The following is a 20,555-nucleotide window of genomic DNA, read 5'->3' on the forward strand; positions in this document are numbered from 1 at the left end:
ACTTCTGTTTCCCAAGAGGAAACAAATCTTACAGCAAACTTTTATTTTCTAGTTAAATACATCTTCAGATCTTTTTGGTTTAGTCTCTACGATGTTTACAGGTGTAGATTTCCCTATCAAATTATGTTTGCTGGGTTTTTTCATAAAATAAAAAAAGTGTGAGAAATTTTTCCCATTCCTTCTTCACAAGAGCTCAGTGTTAATTGCATTTGAACAAATCTGAAGTGAAAAACACTTATTTAAAACACTTTGAAAACCATGTACCCCTTTTTGTAGACTTCAACATTGTGCACCGTTTTTGGGTTGGTCTCACATCAGTAACCCCAAAAAACAGTTTGTGTTTGTCTCACAAGCTGTTAAACCCCAGTTCACACATGATTTTTTTCCCTGATTTTTCCCTTACGACAACATAATCAAACCTGTTATACCTGCGATTTCCTGCTCATGTGTGGTCAAAATTGTGTGAATGAGTGTGAATGAGGCTCAACATTCCTGCTTATTTTCAATTCAGCATTTGAATTGTTTTTGCATTGATCAAAACAATTTTTTTTCTTTGCTGCTTTACCAAAGATGACAATGAAAGATCCATCTTGTGACATGTGATCCCAGTTTCCAGACGAAGGAAGCCCGCTGTTCCCCGAAGCGCAGAGCGGATGGCCGGCTGTCTCGGACGTCCAGCATGGAGAGGGAGTCACTCGGGGAGATGGACGGCAAGAAGAGGTCAGACGAGAACAAGGAGAACTGTAGCCTGGATCAGTACGCCAGCGACCAGGACAGCTGGAACGAGTCGGTAATCTCTGGTAGGTGTGCTGGCACCAGAGCTGTGCCTTCAGATTTCCTTTTCTTTCTCCCTATTGCATAGCGCATAAAGCTAACTAAATGTAGGCGCCATTCCAGATGATTATGAAGCGATCTAATCTTTATTGATGGCCTTTCCAGCCAGGGAATGACAGGCAGATTAGAAGCGATGATGAACAGCACACTTGCTGGCGTGAACTTCCAGCTGCCTATCAGCATCTGCTGTGGTGGCCTAATTCCTGGACTTCTAACTGTGACTGGGGCAGAAACCGTTAAACTGTTGGGCTGCAACATTAGCACAGATGTAACAAATATCTGGTTCCAGCATTTGGTTGATTGGATGTAAATATATAGTGGCTACAAAATCAGTGATGCCAATCTGGGATTAATATTAATTACAATTTTTTAACATTTTACTTTTCAAAATGTATATGTATGCTTTGGTCCATACAGAAATACAAGAGTAGATTCTTTGGACTGAAGGGGATCTTCTTACTGAGATTATCTTAAACCTTCAACACCTTAATAAGTTTTTCAAGAAAAAACCTGAAGTGGAGTCAAAATTTTTTGACACTCATGCTAATATTTGGTTAAATATCAGTGGCTTATTGGTTGAACCATGTAGTTTGTTGACAAATGCATCTGGAAAGCAGGAGGTGATGATTATTACAGGATATGAAAGTGTCAGTACAAAGCAATCAAAGCTGTTCAGTTTGGATCCACTGACATCTAGTGGCTAAAATTTGAAACCTGTACAATAAATTCCATAAGTTTTTCTTAAGTATTAAGGGTCCTTGTCTTTACAGGGGCAGCAGCTCCTTCAGCCTAAATAACATGTACATTTTTAAACAAATGCACATCTAAGAACCTTACTGTATGTTTCCTATTAGCACTGTAATGTATCTTCTTGATGTGATTTTAAATTCATATTTTTCCAGTAGATTGTTTTTTGCCAGAAACACTTCATATTTATATAGATGTTTTTTAAATGTATGTCTGTTTTTCTTTGAGCATGTAAAATTCATGAGCAGTAAATATTGTGCTAGTATCGGTATTGAACCAAAAAAAGCAAGGCAGTAGCAAGCCTTTAAAATTGTGATGGTTTTGATGGGTCAGATAGATTCAAGAAATTGTAACAGCAGCTGCGCAGGAGGCCCAATTAAATTTTTTGTCATGGGGCCCAAGATTCATGGTGGCGCCCCTGAATCAGGGCAACGCTCCAGGTATGTTTTTGAAGAAGGAATAACATTATAAAATGATGTGAAGCTCATAAAAGTTGATTTCACATAATACTGCTGCTAGTGGGCTGGAAGCTTCGACCCCCTGCCTTCCCTGTAAATCTGGCCATGATAGCAGCTGAAAAACTACCATTCCCTTACCGAAGTGTGTTCTGAACTTCAACAGGAACACTCCCGCGCAGGATGAGGAAAGAGCTCCTGGCCGTGAAGCTTCGGAACAGGCCCAGCAAACAGGAGCTGGAGGACCGCAACATCTTCCCGGTCCGTAGCGACCAAGAGCGACAGGAAATCCGCCAGCAGATAGAGATGAAGCTGGCCAAGTGAGTCGCTGTGTGTGGACCCAGCTCAGCACACAGTCAGACCCCCCACCCTCTCATCACCTCATGTATGTCGGCTCATTTCACATCACATCGCTTGTTTGTCTACATTTGACCTGTTTTTGTCTTCCTTTTGTAATACCTAACATCCCTATAAGAAGCACTCACTCTTTCCTTATTCATAGCAATGCATTGTGGGGAATATTTGTTCTCATGGATAAGCATGGCTACTTTTTTAGTCATCAAAGATTACAAACATTAGGGTGATATGGCAATATAATACCTAGGACTGGATGATATGGACTCTGGATTTCATCACTCTATGTTGTGATTCTGTTGTGATAACAATATCAATGATGATTAAAAAAAAAAGTTCTATATCACAGAGCTGGTTTGAGTAATGGCTTTAATCATGTTATCAAATTTACATTTATTGAAGTTCTTGAAATCCAAACAGTAGACAAAGTCATGAAAATAACACCTATGACAATAGTTTTTTATATGAAGTTAAATTTATAGAAATTAATTTATCGGTGCACCTATTTCCTTAATTATGGGAAATTGATGATTGGCCGATCCTTGCATTTGAAACCAAAGGTCTGAAAACCAGCCGTCAGAGGACTGACTGACAGACCTGCCCTGCAGGTCACGTCTGCACATGCATGGTTAACAGAAGCCAACCCACTGTTTACAACTTAGCAACTTTGTCACCACGTTTAGCAACTTTTCAGAGAAAAATAATCTGTATTGCCTAAAATCAGAATTGGCAGGTCAGTCTTTTAAAGATGGGTGATTGGACAAAAAACTGCAATCATAATCATAATGCAGATGTCTGTGTTGCTTTTGAATGATATTCAGCGCAGAACGCAGGTTTACGTTGACAAAGATTTCATTGTTAATAGTCTGCACCTTTCTGAGTTTCTTTTTTTTCTTTCTAGTACTGGTCTTTCTGCTGCAGAATAATTCCTGGAGTGAGGAAGGGGATTTTCTGAAATGCTGAGGAGGACTGAACAGAGCAGTGTGATCGGATTTGTCATTGTGTGCTCTTATTGCAAGGACTCTTATTAGGCTGTTTTTCTGCTAATAACGCAAAGACTGGCTCTGCTAGCAGAAGTTTAGTTACAACACCAGCATTTATACCTGAAATCTGTAACAATCGCATCATAATTTTCAGAGTTGCATAATAGATGTGTGCTGAACAGAAAATTAGGAGGTGTATCAACTTTTTGGCCTCACACATTTAACTTTGCTTTTGTAAACAATTTACATGTTCTGCAGTTCACAAGCAGTTCCAGAGTTTCTTAAACTGCTCACTCAAAACATGCTCTAAATGGAGACTGACCTTTTTACAGAAACAGACTAACTCCATTTCTAGGTGAAAATACAGAAATAATCATTGTTGTGTGTGTGTGTGGGCGTGTGTGTGTGTGCTACACTTGATGGACAGGAACTACTCCTACATGTCTTTAATGCAGTTTGATTTGTGAGTCCAGTGCAGAAAACAGAGCAAATAGCAGAAATAAAAATACTGCAGACTTGAAGGAGATTGCACTACGTACTGATTTCCCGTCTGAGTGTTGTGCAAGTTAAATAATTTGGTGATCTCTTGTTTGTGTAGCATTTAGCTGAACAAGAGCTAAAAGTCCCCATTAACTAAAACAGAACATTTTATTCAATAATTGCTTTTAAAGTTTTGATAACAGATAGGGATGTTTCAGTGACATTAATTGAACGTTATCTGAGTCACTGACTCACATAATAGTTACAAAGGTTAAAGAAACAGCATTTATTTCCCTTTATCTCCCAAGTTAGAAGGTATCCATAATGAATTGATGTCAGATCATCGTCAGTCCTTAAAACATCATATTAGGTCAACTGTAACTCCAGATTTTTCCCCGTACAGAGCACAGCATAAAAGTATATCTGTAATGAGCACATAAAAGATTAAAGTCTGTGGAAGGAACCAGCAACAAGACTTTTAGAACCTCAAATGTTTTCAGCTGCCTGCCGTCACATATTGCTGGAAAGGAGAAGTGTGTGACTGAATGTTTTGTTAGTGTTATAAAAATATTTTGTAATCTAGTATAGCTAACGCAATATGTCACAATTCTTGAGCATTTCATCTATTTTTGCTAGTTAAAACACAATACAGAGGCTGTAGGTGTGAAATATTCAGCTTTCACTTTAAGCCAAGTCCTTTTAAACAGGAATAGTTTCTACCATTTTTTGGAGTACTTTCATGAGCTCATTGTACATCTGAATATGGCCACAGAATATAAAGTAATATGAAATAAATTAACTCAAATTTCTTAACTTGTGGAGTCATATTCACAATGACTAGCTTGTGGTTAGCATCTGCAAGCTAGCTCCCTCTGGCGGCTTAGAAGTGGTTTGAATCTCTGTGTCCTACCAAAGGTTTGATGTGATCCATTAACAAATCATATGATCAGTAATTTCTTTATCAGGGAAGTGTGTTGGCGTTTACTCCTAGTCTTTTAAAATCTGAGAAGAAAATGTGAGAGCTAGCAGAAAGCACCAACACTAACAGATGATACAGGCACATTGTGTTTGAGCCTGCTGACCTCTAGCTTGTCCTGAAAGCACCATATTATGTCAGTGACAACTTAACTGTGTAAATGAGAGGACATGAAGGAAGTGATCAATTTGTAGGCCTGGTGTGACCTGATTGAGTCAGTAGTGTTGTAGTTTTACCCTGTGGGATCAACAGATGAAGCTTGCGGAGAGTTGTAATGTCAATAAGTGAATGTGTGCCAGGAAATGCACATGACCACAAATCGGCACTTAATAAAACTGAGAAGTCATTCAGTCAGATTATTTTTGTTTTATTTTGTCTTTCCAGTCACATACTGGGATGTTTTCTCAAGGTTTTCCCTACAAACCTTACTAAACCCAGTGGTTTAATATATTTTAAGGAGCATTATATGACACACTTATCATCCCATACGCAGCTTATGTAAACTGAGTTGTTGATTAATCTTGTGTAATAAAAACAGGAAGAGATCAATTTTGTGTCATGGAAGGACAATGTGACTGGATGAAGCAGGGATATGGACAGTGTGTACACAGTGTTGGGTAGGACAGAGGTCAGAGGTGACAGGCTGCTGCTCATGCTGTGCTGCATTACTGCTGTGATTAGTTGTAATAGCAGGGATCATTTTTTAATATACTGCAATTAGGAGAGACCAAACTCCTTTTTTCCCTTTTCACAGATGTTCAAATTAAGTTAACACTAGAAAAAGAGAATAATTGATCCAACTTAAATAAATTACTTCAGTTGGTAACAAGTACTTGAATTGGGTTTATACGAGTTAAGTTTATGAAGTAGTCAAATCTTCATAAACCTAAAGTTGTCAAACGCTACAAATCTCTGTGGGTCCAGGCTGTGTGGAAACAAAAATATCTTTTTCTGTGTAAATTGTGATATTTTCATGAAAATGTGCTTAATTCTGCAATATTTGGTCTAAATCCGTCTTGGTGGCTACTGCAGTTGGGTTTTCCTATCGGTTACAGCGGTACCACTAGGTTGATGGATACGTAACGTTGGGGTGTAAAACCTTCTCACTGTTCAATCGAGAATTAGAATTGTGAGTGTGGGGACCGATGGCGATGTTACCAAGTGTTTTTCATTCTGTAACAGGGTCCCACTGAAGAGTGTGGAGGTTCTCATGTAGCTATATAGTAAAAGATGCAATTTTTAATTTTTGACCAACTGTTTATTGGTCAGGCCAATAAGGTTAAAGATCACTCTGTTCTGATCCCAGGGTGTTTTCTCCGCATATCGTCAGGATATTAAGTGCTTAGAATTTTTTTAATTGCTCCACTGTCTTGTAAACAATCCTCTTTGAAGATTTATTGGATATTATTGGAATGGCACTTTGAAATTGACAGTGCAGGAGAAGCAACATGTGCTCTTGGGTAGCTTGAAAAGTAGAAGTTGCTCACCAGTGTCCCACGCTGAGTGTTGCTGTGGAACTCACCAGGTGCTGGCCTCTCAGCTCGTAGAGTGATGGACTGCTGGACTGAGGCATTAACATGAACTGAGTCACTGCTGAGTACAGCTAAGGCGCACCATTGTTTTTGGGGGGCGGCGGCATCCCGCTGACCTCTACGGTTTGCCAGAGGACATGACAAGCCCCCCTGGTAGCCGCTCTCTGAACATCCATTCTGTCCCAGCTGTTGTGTTGCCTCTGCATGAATCATACTGATTGTGTCACGCTGACAGAACACAGCAGAACCATGTTTGTGGAGGCGGATGGAACTAATTGTCCTGTTTTAAGTTCAAGTAGCTGCACTGCTGTCTGTGCAGCTCCAGGAACAGAACAACCTAAATCACAGCCAAACAACAATCCTCTGCGAGTACACCAAACGGAAAGCAGGGTTTCAAGGCACTCATCTCATTTAGCATTTAGCTCGACGTTATTAGCTGTGTTTCCATTACAAAGGTGCATAGAACTTTGTTGATATTCCACTAATGTCGAAAAACACAAATTTGCAATGGTGGTTTTAATGTTAAATAAGAAACGCAGTCTTCCCCAAATGCACTTTGATTTCTATACATGAGCAGAACTTTAAATTCTTCTACCAAACTTATTACAGACCTGTTCGCCTTCAGAGAATGTTCCCTGATGCTTCAGATCTTTGTCATAAATGTAAAATACATAGGGGCACATTTAATCGGTTCATCTGATGATACAAGAGATTGTTGGTAAGCAGTTCTTACTGAGATGGTCAGCACCACAGGCCCCTACAGTTGATAGGTTGGTATCACAAATCTCTACTTTTATCCCAGTTGAAAAAGTGACTCACGATCTTCATCAAAAATCAGAGAAATTCTGGAGGAACCCACTGCAATCTTTCTTACATAGACTTTGATATCAACTGGAAATGAGGACTGACCACTTCACCAGTGGGGGAAAAAAGAAACAGAGCAATTAAGTTACTCAATAAGTCAATCAAAAATATGCTATGCCTCTAACTACTTCCTGTTGTCTTCTTCTACGTGGAAAATCCTGTTATTGATCATGATTGGTCTAGTGATTCATGTGATGTGAAAAACAATTTCAATACGGCCAAGAAAAAAACTCACCAGATCTTTTTTGCAAAAAACAAGAGATTTTTTAAAATTAGCACGTTTCTTTTGAGCAACTTTATTTTTGACGTGTCAGATTGCGCAATCATATGGACAATGGAAACAGCTATTGATGCAACATTGTGAAACAAGTGGCTTCTAGTAATGTCATCTGTTAATAAAGACTAAACTTTCCTTCAACTTTATTTCATTTTACTCAAACAAAACGTATATTTTTAGAAAGAACATCTTTGTTTTCAATCCCTCGGTGTGCAATACAAATAAGTTTCAGATTTCAATTGAGCAGTTTATCTGGGTAGTTCAGAACATCACATGGCATCATATGGAGTGGGGTTGGGAATCTTTAGGCCTTTCATGATTCAATTTGATAAGCATTCATAAGACTGAGATGTGTTTATTTATTGATTATTGAAGGAATTTAGCTTGCAGTAAGAGTTTCTATAAACCTTGTAATTTGCTGCACTTTTCTGAATTAGGGGAAACCTTGACATTGCTTCCCCAGACGGCTCTGTGGTTGACGATGGAAAGTATGAGTTCCACTTAAGTGAGATTGATTTATTTATACAGCCACAGATATGTTTCATTCATATCCATCCATCCATCCATTTTCTGTATACCCTTGTCCCTAGTGAGGTCAGAAGGGGTGCTAACGTTCCAGCTAACTTTTCAGCTAACGTTCCAGGCGAGAGGCAGGGTACACCCTGGACAGGCCAGTTTGCCGCAGGGCAACACAGAGACAGACAGGACAAACAACCATGCACACACACACACACACTCACACCTAGGGAGAATTTAGAGAGAGAGACCAATTAACCTGACAGCCATGTTTTTTGACTGTGTGAGGAAGCCGGAGAACCCGGAGAGAACCCACCATGCACAGTGAGAACATGCAAACTCTGTGCAGAAAGACCCCGGGCCGGGAATCGAACCCAGGACCTTCTTGCTGCAAGGCAACAGTGCTACCAATTGCACCACTGTGCAGCCTTTATTCATATCCATTCATATTAATTATTATTACTGGTTCAGATTTAAGCTAGATCATTCCAATTTATTTCAGTTTTGTACAAAAGCCTAGTCTGAATCAGATCACATTATATAGTCCAGTTTAGGAGTCTGTTGTAGAGGTGAACTTAGTTTTATCATAATATGGTACTATTATGATGACAATATTACTTATTTAAAGACAATTCAACAATCATCCCCACAAATAAACACTGTTCATTAAAAAACACAACAATTTGTTTCTTCAGCACAGTGACCACATAGAGACATGGGATTTGTATCACACACATAGTAACTGCATTTAATCTTATTTTGAACGTTTTTTTATTTTGTGTTGATACCCTTAATGAACAGGCAGTGGAGAAAATAGTAAATCCAACAATACTGACAGTTTTGGGAATAATAAAAAAAAAACATTAATTGGAATTTATTGTGAAAATTATAAATCTAAATTCTTATCACGATAACAAATTTATCACAATAAATGATATACAATATGATAAATTCCCACCCTTATATTCTGTATTAGAATATGGGACAACCAAGCAGCAGTTGGTAAAGACCTTTCTCAGGAAGCCCAGCCGACCGCATCATGTTGACTTTGCAGCTTGGACACGCTATGTATTTGAGTGAATCCATCAATGAATGCATGCATTTAGTTTTTAATATTAAAGATGATGCCCAGCTGACATATATTAATGTTGTGAAGCTCAGTTGAGCAGCTGACACATTGCTCTGGCCTACGTTGCCTCAGTGTGATGCTCTGCAGCAGAATGCAGAGCAGTGGGCGAGCCCTGCTACAGCAGAAGGGAACCCTCTCCTTCTAAATTTAGCAGTGCAAATGGTGCATCAGCACCCATAATCAATGGCCTGTCTACGTCACAGCTGAGCTCGCCCCGTTCTGCCTGCAGGATTCCTCTGTGGAGCTGGCCTCAGCTTTACTGCATTGCTAAATACCCCTAACCCCCTCCATCTACTTTATGGGCTCTTGTGCGAGAACTCATGTTTGTGAACTCAGCTAAAGGCATTGTTATATAAATGTGAAATCGCCATGGCGGCAGAGACTTTCTGCAACCCAACTGATTCTCTGGGAAGTGGTAAGATGCTAGAGATCGACCATCTAATGAGCGTAATAGCGTATAATGTTATTGCAATCTTTACCAGAGACATTGTCATTTCATTACATTGTGCAGATCTAATGATTTTATTGGGAATGAGCAATGTACGACTCAAATTCATTTATGAAAAACACAAATGAATTTGAGACTCTTGCTCATGCATGCATGCGAGCCTCTTGGCTGAACTGTGTGTCCTACTGAGACAATAGTGATTATATATGAAGTAAAAAAAGACATTTAAGTAGCAGTGACAATGACTATGTTAGGTACCTGGTAATTGGATATTTGTAGCCCAGGGACTTATTTCTGCTGACAACAGAAGTTGGCTGTGTGAAGCAGCTGTCCAGAGCTGCTATAAATAACTGAAAGCCTCTGCCCACACAACAGCTGACTGAAGGATGGATGGCTGTATGAGCATTGAGGAATCCCAGTGCCACAAGCTGAACCAGAGCTGGGGTTTTGCTCTCCCCTCAGTGTTCAAGCATATTGTGCTCAGACAGTGATACGCAAAGATCAAGTATTTAAACTCAAGCAATTTAAACACATTTTAAATTACAGTATCATTTTGATCAAGCGTATTTACCAGTATGGCAGTTTCTAGGCAACTAAGTCTGTCACATGGTGACAAGCTGCTGTATTTCTGAGTTTTATAATCTGTTTCACCCCACATGAAATATTAATTCCTGCTCTGCAGAGGTCAGCCTCCCTCTTATGTATCCTATTCTCTGGGTAAAAGTAAGGCGGTTTAAAAAGTTCCCACAAAATCCCGAATGCCTGAGTGCTCTGCTTTCATAACTGTAAGGCAAATGTACATACCAACGTTCAGGCTCAAAACATTTATTATGAAACATACAAAGTGTTACTGAAGGAACAATCGGGTGCTGTGCAAGGCGAAAAAAAAAACCCAACTACTTTGTAATAGAGATGCTGGTTTCCTTTTTGTCTTTTTGGCTTGTGGAAGTTAATTTTTTTTCCAACTGCAGTGCATTTTCTGATAAAGACCACATATAATGTTATCAACAGTCCTTTGTTCAAAGTTACTAAAAAACATAAACTTGTGCTTACAGAAGTTGCATGCTGGTGAGTGGGATTGATCATAGAGTGCAAAGTTATTCATTTTATGAAAAATCTGAAAAGTGCGGGATGCATTTATTTTTAGTCCGCTTTACTCGGATACCCCTAAAAAACATTAAGTGCAACCAGTTGGATGGTTGTTGTTGTTTTTGTTATCCACATTACATATTATGCCACAATAAGCCATTAGGGCTAGTTTTCATCTGTAGTCCCAGAAAATACAATCAATATAATTACAATAAACACCGCACGTCGACTATTCAGCTTCAGATGAAGTATGGGAGAGCCTTAACGCTGCTTATCATATGATCCACACTCGACACACTGATGCCCAGGGCCAATATCATGCTGTGGGGAATGCAGTTGTTTAGCAGAGACAACGAGGCTGGTCAAAGTTGAGGTTGGATTAAACCTAAACTCAGAAAATCCTGAAAGAAAACGTGTCAAGGGACACAAAAGTACAAGCCTATCCACTCCAACAAAACAACAAACCTAAACTTAAATCCAGAGCTGCAGTGGAGTAGTTCAGGTCAAAGCATATTCAGGTGTTAAAATGGCACAGTCCAAGTTCAGAGCTAAATCCACTTTAGTAACTGAGGCAAGATTTTGAAATTGACGTCCAGCAATTATTTCTATCTAATTATGATCTTGAGCTTGGATAGATGGGCAAAATTGTTAGGATGTGTGCAACAAGTTTGGTAGTCTTGATAGCAGAGAGAGGTTGCACAAGGGGGGAATGAAAAACGTCAGTAAAGCTTGGGGTTGTGGTGCGACAAAAGACAAAAGATGGATGAGTAGTTTTGAAAGTCAAATTCTTTTAGCACTTCAGTCTACTGTCTATGTTGGGAATAGTAGCAGTTGCTAAAAAGGTCTATGCCTCCAAGTTACCTGCAAGTTCCATAACCTTCTACCTATGCCAGATATACATTACATCATACATGTTTGGTAATCATGATGACTGTGGTGTCACCAGAGACCGTTTTCCAGTTCCAATGGTCCTGTTATGGTGAGCAACATCACGCGTCATTCCAATTTCAGACTTGGAGTTGGCAGATACTGTACTGTGGAGCGGTTGGAGGGAGGCGAGCGCCGGATGAAGCAGCCTGTACATACATGACATGAAGTAAAATCCTCAAATTATACGTTGCCACCATTCCTGTCCCAGAAGTAGCAATTAGAATTGTACAGTGTCTTTTATTCGAGGGATCACACTGTAAGAACCCTCTAATTGAAATGTCAGAAGTCTCTCAGCCTTGGCGCCCACTCAGAGCATTGTTTGTTTCCCTCTGCTTCCCAACCATTCCCAAATAAGGGTTAACCAGCAGCAGTCAGGGATGCAACCCATGACTTGAGTGCTATAAATGAACAGATACTGTATGTTGGAAGTATTTTCGTCATAAAACATTTACTGTTAGGTACGAACCATTACTGGTCAGCTCATTTTTACCACTCGCTAAAGAAATATAATTGGATTATTACAATAAGATTCAAACAGGTACAATTATTAGTCAGTCAGTCAATTACGTTTATTTGCATAGCACATTTAAGCAGCAAGGCAGTTCAGAGTGTTTTACATCACAAACATGTCATACAGTCAACAGCTGTGAAAAGCAGTGACTTACTTGGCATTTTGTCAAGAACCATGCTTAAAATGATCAATTCACATTAAATATTTTGGTTAAATGTTCCATTTATTGTGGTTCAAAAGCGGCTCTAAGTAGATGATTGAAGGAACTTGGTGTTTCAGTTGTTTTGCAGTTTTCTGGACGTTTGTTAGGAACCTAACTGAACCTTTACAGATACCTGATACCTGTGTCATACACACTTTAAAACGGGATAAATGTAATGCTGCCTTTTGCTGTTTTTGCTGACTATGCATCAGTTATTTTTGCTTTAAAAGCACATTTTTACAAATAAAATTTAAATAATTGGATGACATTTATAAAACATCCCTTATGAAATCAATGCCAGATTGAGCTGAAAGGTTATCAAGATGTAATCATTATTAAGTAAAGCTGATTATAGCTTGTCAAGCAGAGACTACTGTGTGGCTTTTTTATTTTTTTATGTATTTTTTTATTTCGAATATGATAGCAGTATAAAATAACATGAAGGAATTCAAAAGACACATTTTTTTGTACCACAGTAATCTTAACATGCTCGAAAAGGAGTAGGAAGTAGTAAGAAACTTATGAACTCCTACCCCATAAACCCGTACAGTATTTTGAGATGGACCCTCATTATTAAATAAAAACAAAACAAAATATATATATATATTACGTTTTATCTGGGTTTACATATGTCTAAATATATACATCCATACCCACACACACTCATATGTGTTGGCCTCAATTTACATATACACATTAGTGGTATCTCTGACCCATTATATCTTGTGAAAATAACCTCCTCGTGTTTCCTTTTAAATTGTAATACATGTTGACTTTGTTTTAACGCCTCATTTAACTTGTTCTATAATTTTACACCGCTTTGCATTGAGCAGGACCTCCTTACACAGTCCATCTGCATCTGTTCAGGTGTCACTGTCACATTCATGCTCATCACTCTTAGATTATATTTTTCCTGAATGTACTTTCATATCCTTCATAAACTGGTGTTTGTTAAACTCATGAATAATCTCCTAATTTAAAAATTGTGCTTGTATTTTAATGTTGGGATGAAGAAAATGCAATATGACATGTTCAGTGGCCTTCAGCAGCATAAGCATTGTGACCAAAAATAAAAGGGAAACAAAATGCTAGAAAGTGAACGTGCATGTTCTCACAGGCATGTTACTGAACTTAGTGTTTACCTTTTAGTACTAATACCTTTCAAAAAACTAGAAATAAGCAATACCTGACTATCTTCTAAAGTTTGGTTTTCTGTGTAAATATCAGAAATGGCAACTTAAGTTTGAGACTGTGACTTGAATTGCACTTAAATAGTAGAAATAAAAGACTTCAGTCTTCAGCCCTAAAGACTTGAGACTTGACTTGGACTCCTTGTCAGAAACTTGAGTCCTATTAACATATATTAACAGACTGCAGCTGCTGCTCCTGTCTTACTGTCGAAAGATGATTTTGATCATTAGAGTTGGTGGATTATAGGGTGTTAATGGCTCATAATAATATCTTCATGTCAGCTTAATAATAGTGACCACATAAATGCCTCTCCAAATGAACACCATATTAAATTACTGGATTGTTTAGAAAATAAAAAAATATATAAATTACCTCCTAAATTCTTGTTTTTAAGCTAGCAGCAACATTACAAGGAAAATTGTACTTCTGGTTTCCTACTTTCAGAAGATCACCACTCTTCCCATTACTTCCTACACCATACCTTGATCATTGTGCAGTAGTTTATCTATCATTACTATTTAGAATGTTTCAAAGCTTTAAATGTGGATTTAGGACACGGTTTCTGAATATTATTTTAAAACTTTAAGCTTAGCCTGAGCAGAAGAAAAGCCTCCAAACACTATTTTGTTCAATATATGATTAACTGAACAATATGAAGGCATTGATAAACAATGACAAAAAGCACTTTGTTTGATTCATCCATAAATTCAACTTTAACAGGTTTTCATCTCTTTCTATTGTTTTTCTTAGGCATGAGTGTCTAATTATCCTTCTTATAGGGTAAATGCTACATTGAATTAATTTTCAAAATAATATATCAGTTTTTTTTGGATGGTGAATTAAATTTAAAATAATGAAAAGGTCATTCTTCATATTACATAAAGATTGAAAGATATAATTACTAAATGTTCATATCATAATTTATGCCTAAGGACAAATAGTTCAGATTTGGAATCATAACCTACAGCAATGCAAGGCTAAGAGTTATGACACATGTAATCTTCACATGTAAAACATGCACTGCCAGAATGTGTTCTAAGCTGTCTCTTTAAGACTGTGCCGTATTGGATTTGGACATCTAATCAAAACCACCTGAAGTATTTTCTGTGAGAAGTTATACCTCAGAAACAGCAACCTAACGGCTGGCTAATGTTGCATCAGCCTCCTGTGGTGTCAGAGGCCAGACCCTGCTGTTTGAGGTCGCCAGCTCCACACTGTGCTCCCTGTGGGAGGGTTAACATCCAGACATAATCTCTCAGTTGACCTGCAGACCTACTGCAAAGGCCAAAACCTTGGACACAAACTGGTTAGATAAGACATTGATCCAGAGTTTCATGTCGATAAGCCTTTGAAAAGGTTACACAATGTAGATGCAGGAATCGAGACTGTTTTTGTATCTTGACATTTATGAGTAGAGTAAGGAAGAAAGGCACACCATGTTTCCTGGCCTACGGTCTCACATGAATGTGACCCAGTTATAATGGAGTACAACTGAGCTGAATTTCCTAAATAAGCAGCATCTGGTTGACTATTTGAGAAGTTTAGTTCCAGTGAATGCAAGCCCTGGCACAACTCCCCCTAACTACTGTCCCATCCCCCATCCTGGACTCACTCTGATTCCACATCCGGCTGCGACACTGTCATCCTCAGACTCTGTCACTGTAGAGATGGGAGTGAGAGATTAGTACACGTCTGGGTGAGCACTAACAGGCCAGCGGTGTTTGACTCATCCCATTCTCCTCCAGTTTTGATGAGCTGACATTCCCATCAGCCCTACTCTCGCAAACAGCTCATCGCTTTGACATGCTGGTGAGTTCTCCAACCGGCGAGAAACTTTTACCTCCAGCCAAGCAGAGTGTGGGTGAGGACTCGTGAGGCACAGTTCGATGCAGGAGCCTGTTTGTTGGCCAACTTGAAATCTTACTGACTCACGCTTGCTTTTGGGATGTTTTTGTTAGATGCTTTTAAAGCACAGCAGTAATATTTCCTAATGTAACATGCTTCTGATCCAGCTTTTCTGGCCGCAACTGATTTTGATTCTCTCCGTCAACTGAGGCAAATCTTATTGACCTGAAATGTTTTCAGGCTGTAGCTCTGCTTCATTTAGCACACTGACTCGCTTTGAGTATTGCCATGTCTGTGGTCTTGTTTTTTAAGCCACAAATAATCCCAGTCACAGCTGAAGCCATCACAGAGCAGGGAGATTATTTTAGACATGCACTCTAGATGCCTTCCACTCTTTCATTGCTCACAAGGCTTTGGACCAAATGTTGCAGACCTTACTTTGTTTTTTTTTTCATAGTTTGAACTCACATTTCAGTAAGTGAACATGAATTAAGTTACGAGGTATATTTGCATCCAATTGCCATGCGAATTTTAAGAGAACCTTTGAAATGTCACACATAAAGGAAAATTTTAATCAAACAGAAGGAAGCCAATGGCCAGGGTAACAGTTAAAGGAGAAACATCTAGGCATCCCTCACCCCAACAACACAACCCGTCCCATCATGAAGATTCTGTATCTTGTATTTGATTCAGTCATAATCCGTTACAAAAAATAGGAAACTGTTTCCCGTTGAATGAAGTTTCTTTGTCTTAAATCTGTGAGCTCTGATAATATTTTAGATGCATAAGAATTTTTTTTCAAGAAATAAGCATATGTAAAAAAATAAAAATAAAGAAAAGATGAGAAATGCTGGAACATTGTGCAGACCACAAAACACGACCGGCTTTGTTTTTTGAGAACACTAGATTTAGATATTCATGGCGAGATCTAATTAGTGTCTGTTGAGTGGGTTCTGTTCTCCTGGCTTCACACTCATCAGCATTCAGTCCTGTAATGTGGCAATAAAAGCTGAAAACACCAGCAATCTGGTGGTATTGCTGAACTCAGTGAAACATTATGGGAAAAAAACTGCATGTGTGATGTGTTGTAGCCACTAAACACACCACACATGCACTAAAGTGTAGGAATATACCCACTTAGACATACCACCTTCTCCATATTTCTGATTAATAAAACCAAATTGGTGGTTTCAGAGGGCGGAAAGTTCTATATAGCAGTGGTTCGCAAACGTTTTTCAGTGATGTACCCCCTTAAAAATATATTTTTAGTCAAGTACCCCCTGACACGGGCAAAACATTTTTGGAATAAAAAAGAGGTACAGAGATTGTGGACGTAAATCCCATTAAAACATACTTTTCCATGTACGTTCTGTACTTCGTCGGCTCTGGTTTTGCCTTATTTTTCACTTTATCTGTACTTTGAGCAGCATTGCTGCTACGCTTTAGCCACGTCTCCATAGTTACAGTGTAATCATGATAACGACAGGTCGTTGACGAGTGCCCTGGGTCAAACTAACTTGGTGGGGGGGTCAGTTTTATTTTAAAGGATATTGAAACTAAATACTGAATATAAAATTCAGTGCATGAACACACATTTATATTTTATCAAACTTTTTACAAAATAATTTTTCCCAAGACTTATTATGAGGAGCCTACTGATTTTTTAAAGATATTTTGAAAAGCTTCACGTACCCCCTGCAGTACCTCCACGTACCCCCAGGGGTACGCGTACCCCCATTTGAGAACCCCTGCTATGGTCCCTGCTTGGTCATTTTGCCAAGTTGTGAATACAGATAAATATAAAAAAAATCAGCCTCAGTGTAGAGTGAAAGATGGGAAAATATCCTTCTGAGTGTCGCTCTGTGTTCCCAGGTAATATACCATCACATTTTTCAGCCTGCACCTTCAGCTCCTCTCATTGTCTCTGTTGGTGGTGGAAATCACTGCTCCATCTCAGCTCAGTTTATTACACTATGATCTAACTCCCTTCTGCTGAATTAGGAATTCAGACTCTTCTGTTTGGTTCCACAGTACTGGAATGACTTAGCGGCACCAGAACTGGGTTTCCCTGTCTTTCTTCAGGAAACTGTTAAAGACTTTTTAGGGAGCAACTCATACCTTAGCACCTACTTCCCTTCAAAACATATTTTTCTGCACTTCCCTCCATGCCTGTATTTTATTTCTACACTGAACGTGACTAGTGGTCTTCCTTCTAATCTGCTTAGATATAAACTGCATAAATCCTAATTTTTTGGTTATTTTAGACAGGTCAAATGCATAAACATGACCATATAAGCAGGAGCAGAATACATTGCTGTTTGACTAAATATTATAACTTTTTTTTTTTATCTGTGTAGTGTGGTTTTTTCCTGTCTTGTTTTGCTGCGTTTCCTGTCTAATATTTTGTGTAACAGGACGCTGTCAATTTGATCACAAACACAATGTCTACTGGGGTGTGTGTGCGTGCGTGGGTGTGTGTGCGTGCGTGCGGGTGTGCGGGAGAATCTCCTCCCACCCCCCACCCTTCACATTCTCACCGAGCATGTGGCGAAAACCAGGCAGCGAAGCAGCGCAGCATCCTAGTCAGTCAGTCGGTCGGTCGGTCTACTCGGCACCGCCACTCTTCCGCTGCTGTGCTGCTTGGAATACTCAACCTGTTCTGCTTTCTTTGGGAAAGGGTCGCTCTTACTTTCTCGGCAAGGAAAGGTGCTGTCTAACGCGCAGCCGGACTTTTTCTTCCCGATGTGGAGGTTAAAATGCTGGAGTAGAGAAAGAAGCCGCGGTGGGGACCCGCTGTTCGCTAAGTGGTCTCGTGGCTCCCGGCGGTCGCTCGCGCTCGCAGCGTGGCAGCAGCGCTGATAGCTCGCGGAGAGGCTGAGCAGCTTGTAGGGTGTGAGGATGGTCCAGAACGTAATTCTGGTGTTCTTCCGCAGGCGACTGAGCCAGAGACCGGCTGTGGAGGAACTGGAGAGCCGGAACATCTTAAAGCGTAAGTAGCCGGGACTTGGACGCAACTTTAATACCGTCACACCCATGAATGACTTATTACAAAGTTAAGAAACGTTTTCAGAAAGACCGCTAAACTCTTTTATTAGTAGATATATATATTTTTACTATTAATTTAAAAGTTACTAAACTTTATACTATGATAATGATTTTCCACTTCCTAATAGTGTGCTTTATAATTTATTTAGTGTTTTAAAAATTGAGTTATTTCATTTTCCATAGACCATATAAAACTTAATAAATTAACTGGAGAACTTTTTTTTAATCATGTAATTTTAAATAAATTCCCTTTTGAAAAGAAGTATAACAACAAATACAAACAAAGAGTATTCCATTATTTTGCCGATACACACATACCCCAGCAAATATTTTCTTATGGTATAAAACTTGGTTGCAGCCCCATTTTTTATAATCTAAACATTCAAAATAATTTTATTTGGAAGTGAAAAACAACATGCCTACCAAAGAGAATTTTTTTTTTTTTTTTAAAAAAAGGAACGAAGCAAATATTTTACAAACTGCAAACACAACATCTGGAACTAAACTGCCACATTTACCTTTAAACCAGATTAAGGCATTTCCTAACTTTGGTGCTTTTTAGTTTACTTGCATATAGTATTTCTACCAATTAGTATGGGCCTAGACTATTCTATAATAATTCTGGCCATGTCATATTATTTGATCCAGGTTCTGCAGACTAACTTGTGAAGGAGAAACATGTGCTTTTGGTAGCTGATATGTAGGAACGCATGGCATTGCTTTCCTGCTGTCGTCACTACAGAAACATTATGAAACGACCATGTGAGAGACCCACATTTTGTGCTGATTTGGGTCTCCTGTGTGTGTTGGACCACCTGTGAACCCTCAGCAGCTGTCCTCATCCTCCACAGCAGCAACACGCTCCCGCTCTGATAACAACTATGAAAACGATGCATAAGAGCAACAAAATCTGCTAATATAATGAATACATTTGTGGAAAAAAATTTATTAAAAGGAAGTTGGCATTGAATGTGGTGGACCTGCTCCGGTTTCACTCTTTAGCTTCCAAACATCTCTCTGCTGAGAGAATGAAGAGCTGCATTTGTTACAGTCATGGGGTGTTTTAGGAAGTGTACATATTTCCTCTGAACGTTTCTCAGTCATTCACTTTAGTATGTTGATATTAATCTTTTGTTGTTTTTGTTTCAACAGAGAGAAATGACCAGATTGAGCAGGAAGAGAGGAGGGAAATAAAGCAGCGGCTCAACAGAAAGGTAAGACGGATTAAAGCAAGCGTACGAACCATTAATGTTTTTAGTTTTCTTTGACCTTTGCTGACCAATCACCTTTCTCCTGCAGCTCAACCAGAGGCCAACCGTGGATGAGCTGCGGGACAGGAAGATCCTGATCCGCTTCAGTGACTATGTGGAAGTGGCCAAAGCTCAGGACTACGACAGACGTGCAGACAAGCCATGGACCAGACTGTCAGCTGCTGACAAGGTAGCCATTAAACCCCCCTGCTTCTGTTTTACCCAAACACAAAGGATCATATGTCTTTTACTAAAGAAGGTTCTGGAATGTAAGGAAATGTCAATTATGGCCAATTAAACCAACACCATTTCAAATAAAAAGGTTAATCCCATCAAATTCTACAGAGGTCTAATGTAAAATGTGTTATGAAAAAAAACTTAAAATAGAAAATATATGTAGATTTTTAAAAAAATATGTAAGAAAACAAATTTTTTTAACTGGGTAAAAACACTCTCTTATGTTAATCCCCATAATCTGCCTTTAGACAGATTCTTCATCTCTATTTAGGCCTCACCAAAAGCTTCATGTTGCTTTTGTTCTCCAGGCGGCGATCAGGAAGGAGTTGAACGAGTTCAAGAGCAACGAGATGGAAGTACATTCTTCTAGCAAGCATCTGACGAGGTGAGCACAAGACGACTGGACAGAAGCGATTAATCAGATTAATCGCAAACAAATTGATTGTTGAAATAATCAGCTCATTTAGTAATCAATTGATCGGCAACTGGTTTATAGAGTCAAAAAAGGCTATTTGCTAAAAGAACAACATTCAGAGCAGAAAAGACAAAACTGTACCAGAAATATATACATTTTTGCTTTTTAGTTCAAAAAAATCTTTGTCTGTAAATCTGTCCTACCCAAAACTCCTCAGGTGGCAGCTTTAGCTTCACTCGCTTCAA

At 39.0% G+C, this 20,555-nt stretch overlaps 1 protein-coding gene across 4 annotated transcripts in view; it reads left to right on the top strand.

The window, feature by feature from the left end:
• The window catches only part of phactr3b (phosphatase and actin regulator 3b), a 53,556-nt gene that overhangs the window by 31,799 nt on the left and 1,202 nt on the right, over positions 1-20,555 (top strand). For all 4 annotated transcript variants that reach the window (XM_028003204.1, XM_028003206.1, XM_028003205.1 and 1 more), the window contains exons 7-12: positions 610-800; positions 2,203-2,356; positions 18,297-18,352; positions 19,561-19,622; positions 19,708-19,848; positions 20,204-20,280. In XM_028003204.1, coding sequence (XP_027859005.1) covers positions 610-800; positions 2,203-2,356; positions 18,297-18,352; positions 19,561-19,622; positions 19,708-19,848; positions 20,204-20,280 — 681 coding nt within the window. The remainder of the gene's footprint in view (positions 1-609; positions 801-2,202; positions 2,357-18,296; positions 18,353-19,560; positions 19,623-19,707; positions 19,849-20,203; positions 20,281-20,555) is intronic.

The sequence above is a fragment of the Xiphophorus couchianus genome, chromosome 20 (assembly GCF_001444195.1).
Source record: "Xiphophorus couchianus chromosome 20, X_couchianus-1.0, whole genome shotgun sequence".
NCBI classification, from domain to species: Eukaryota; Metazoa; Chordata; class Actinopteri; order Cyprinodontiformes; family Poeciliidae; genus Xiphophorus; species Xiphophorus couchianus.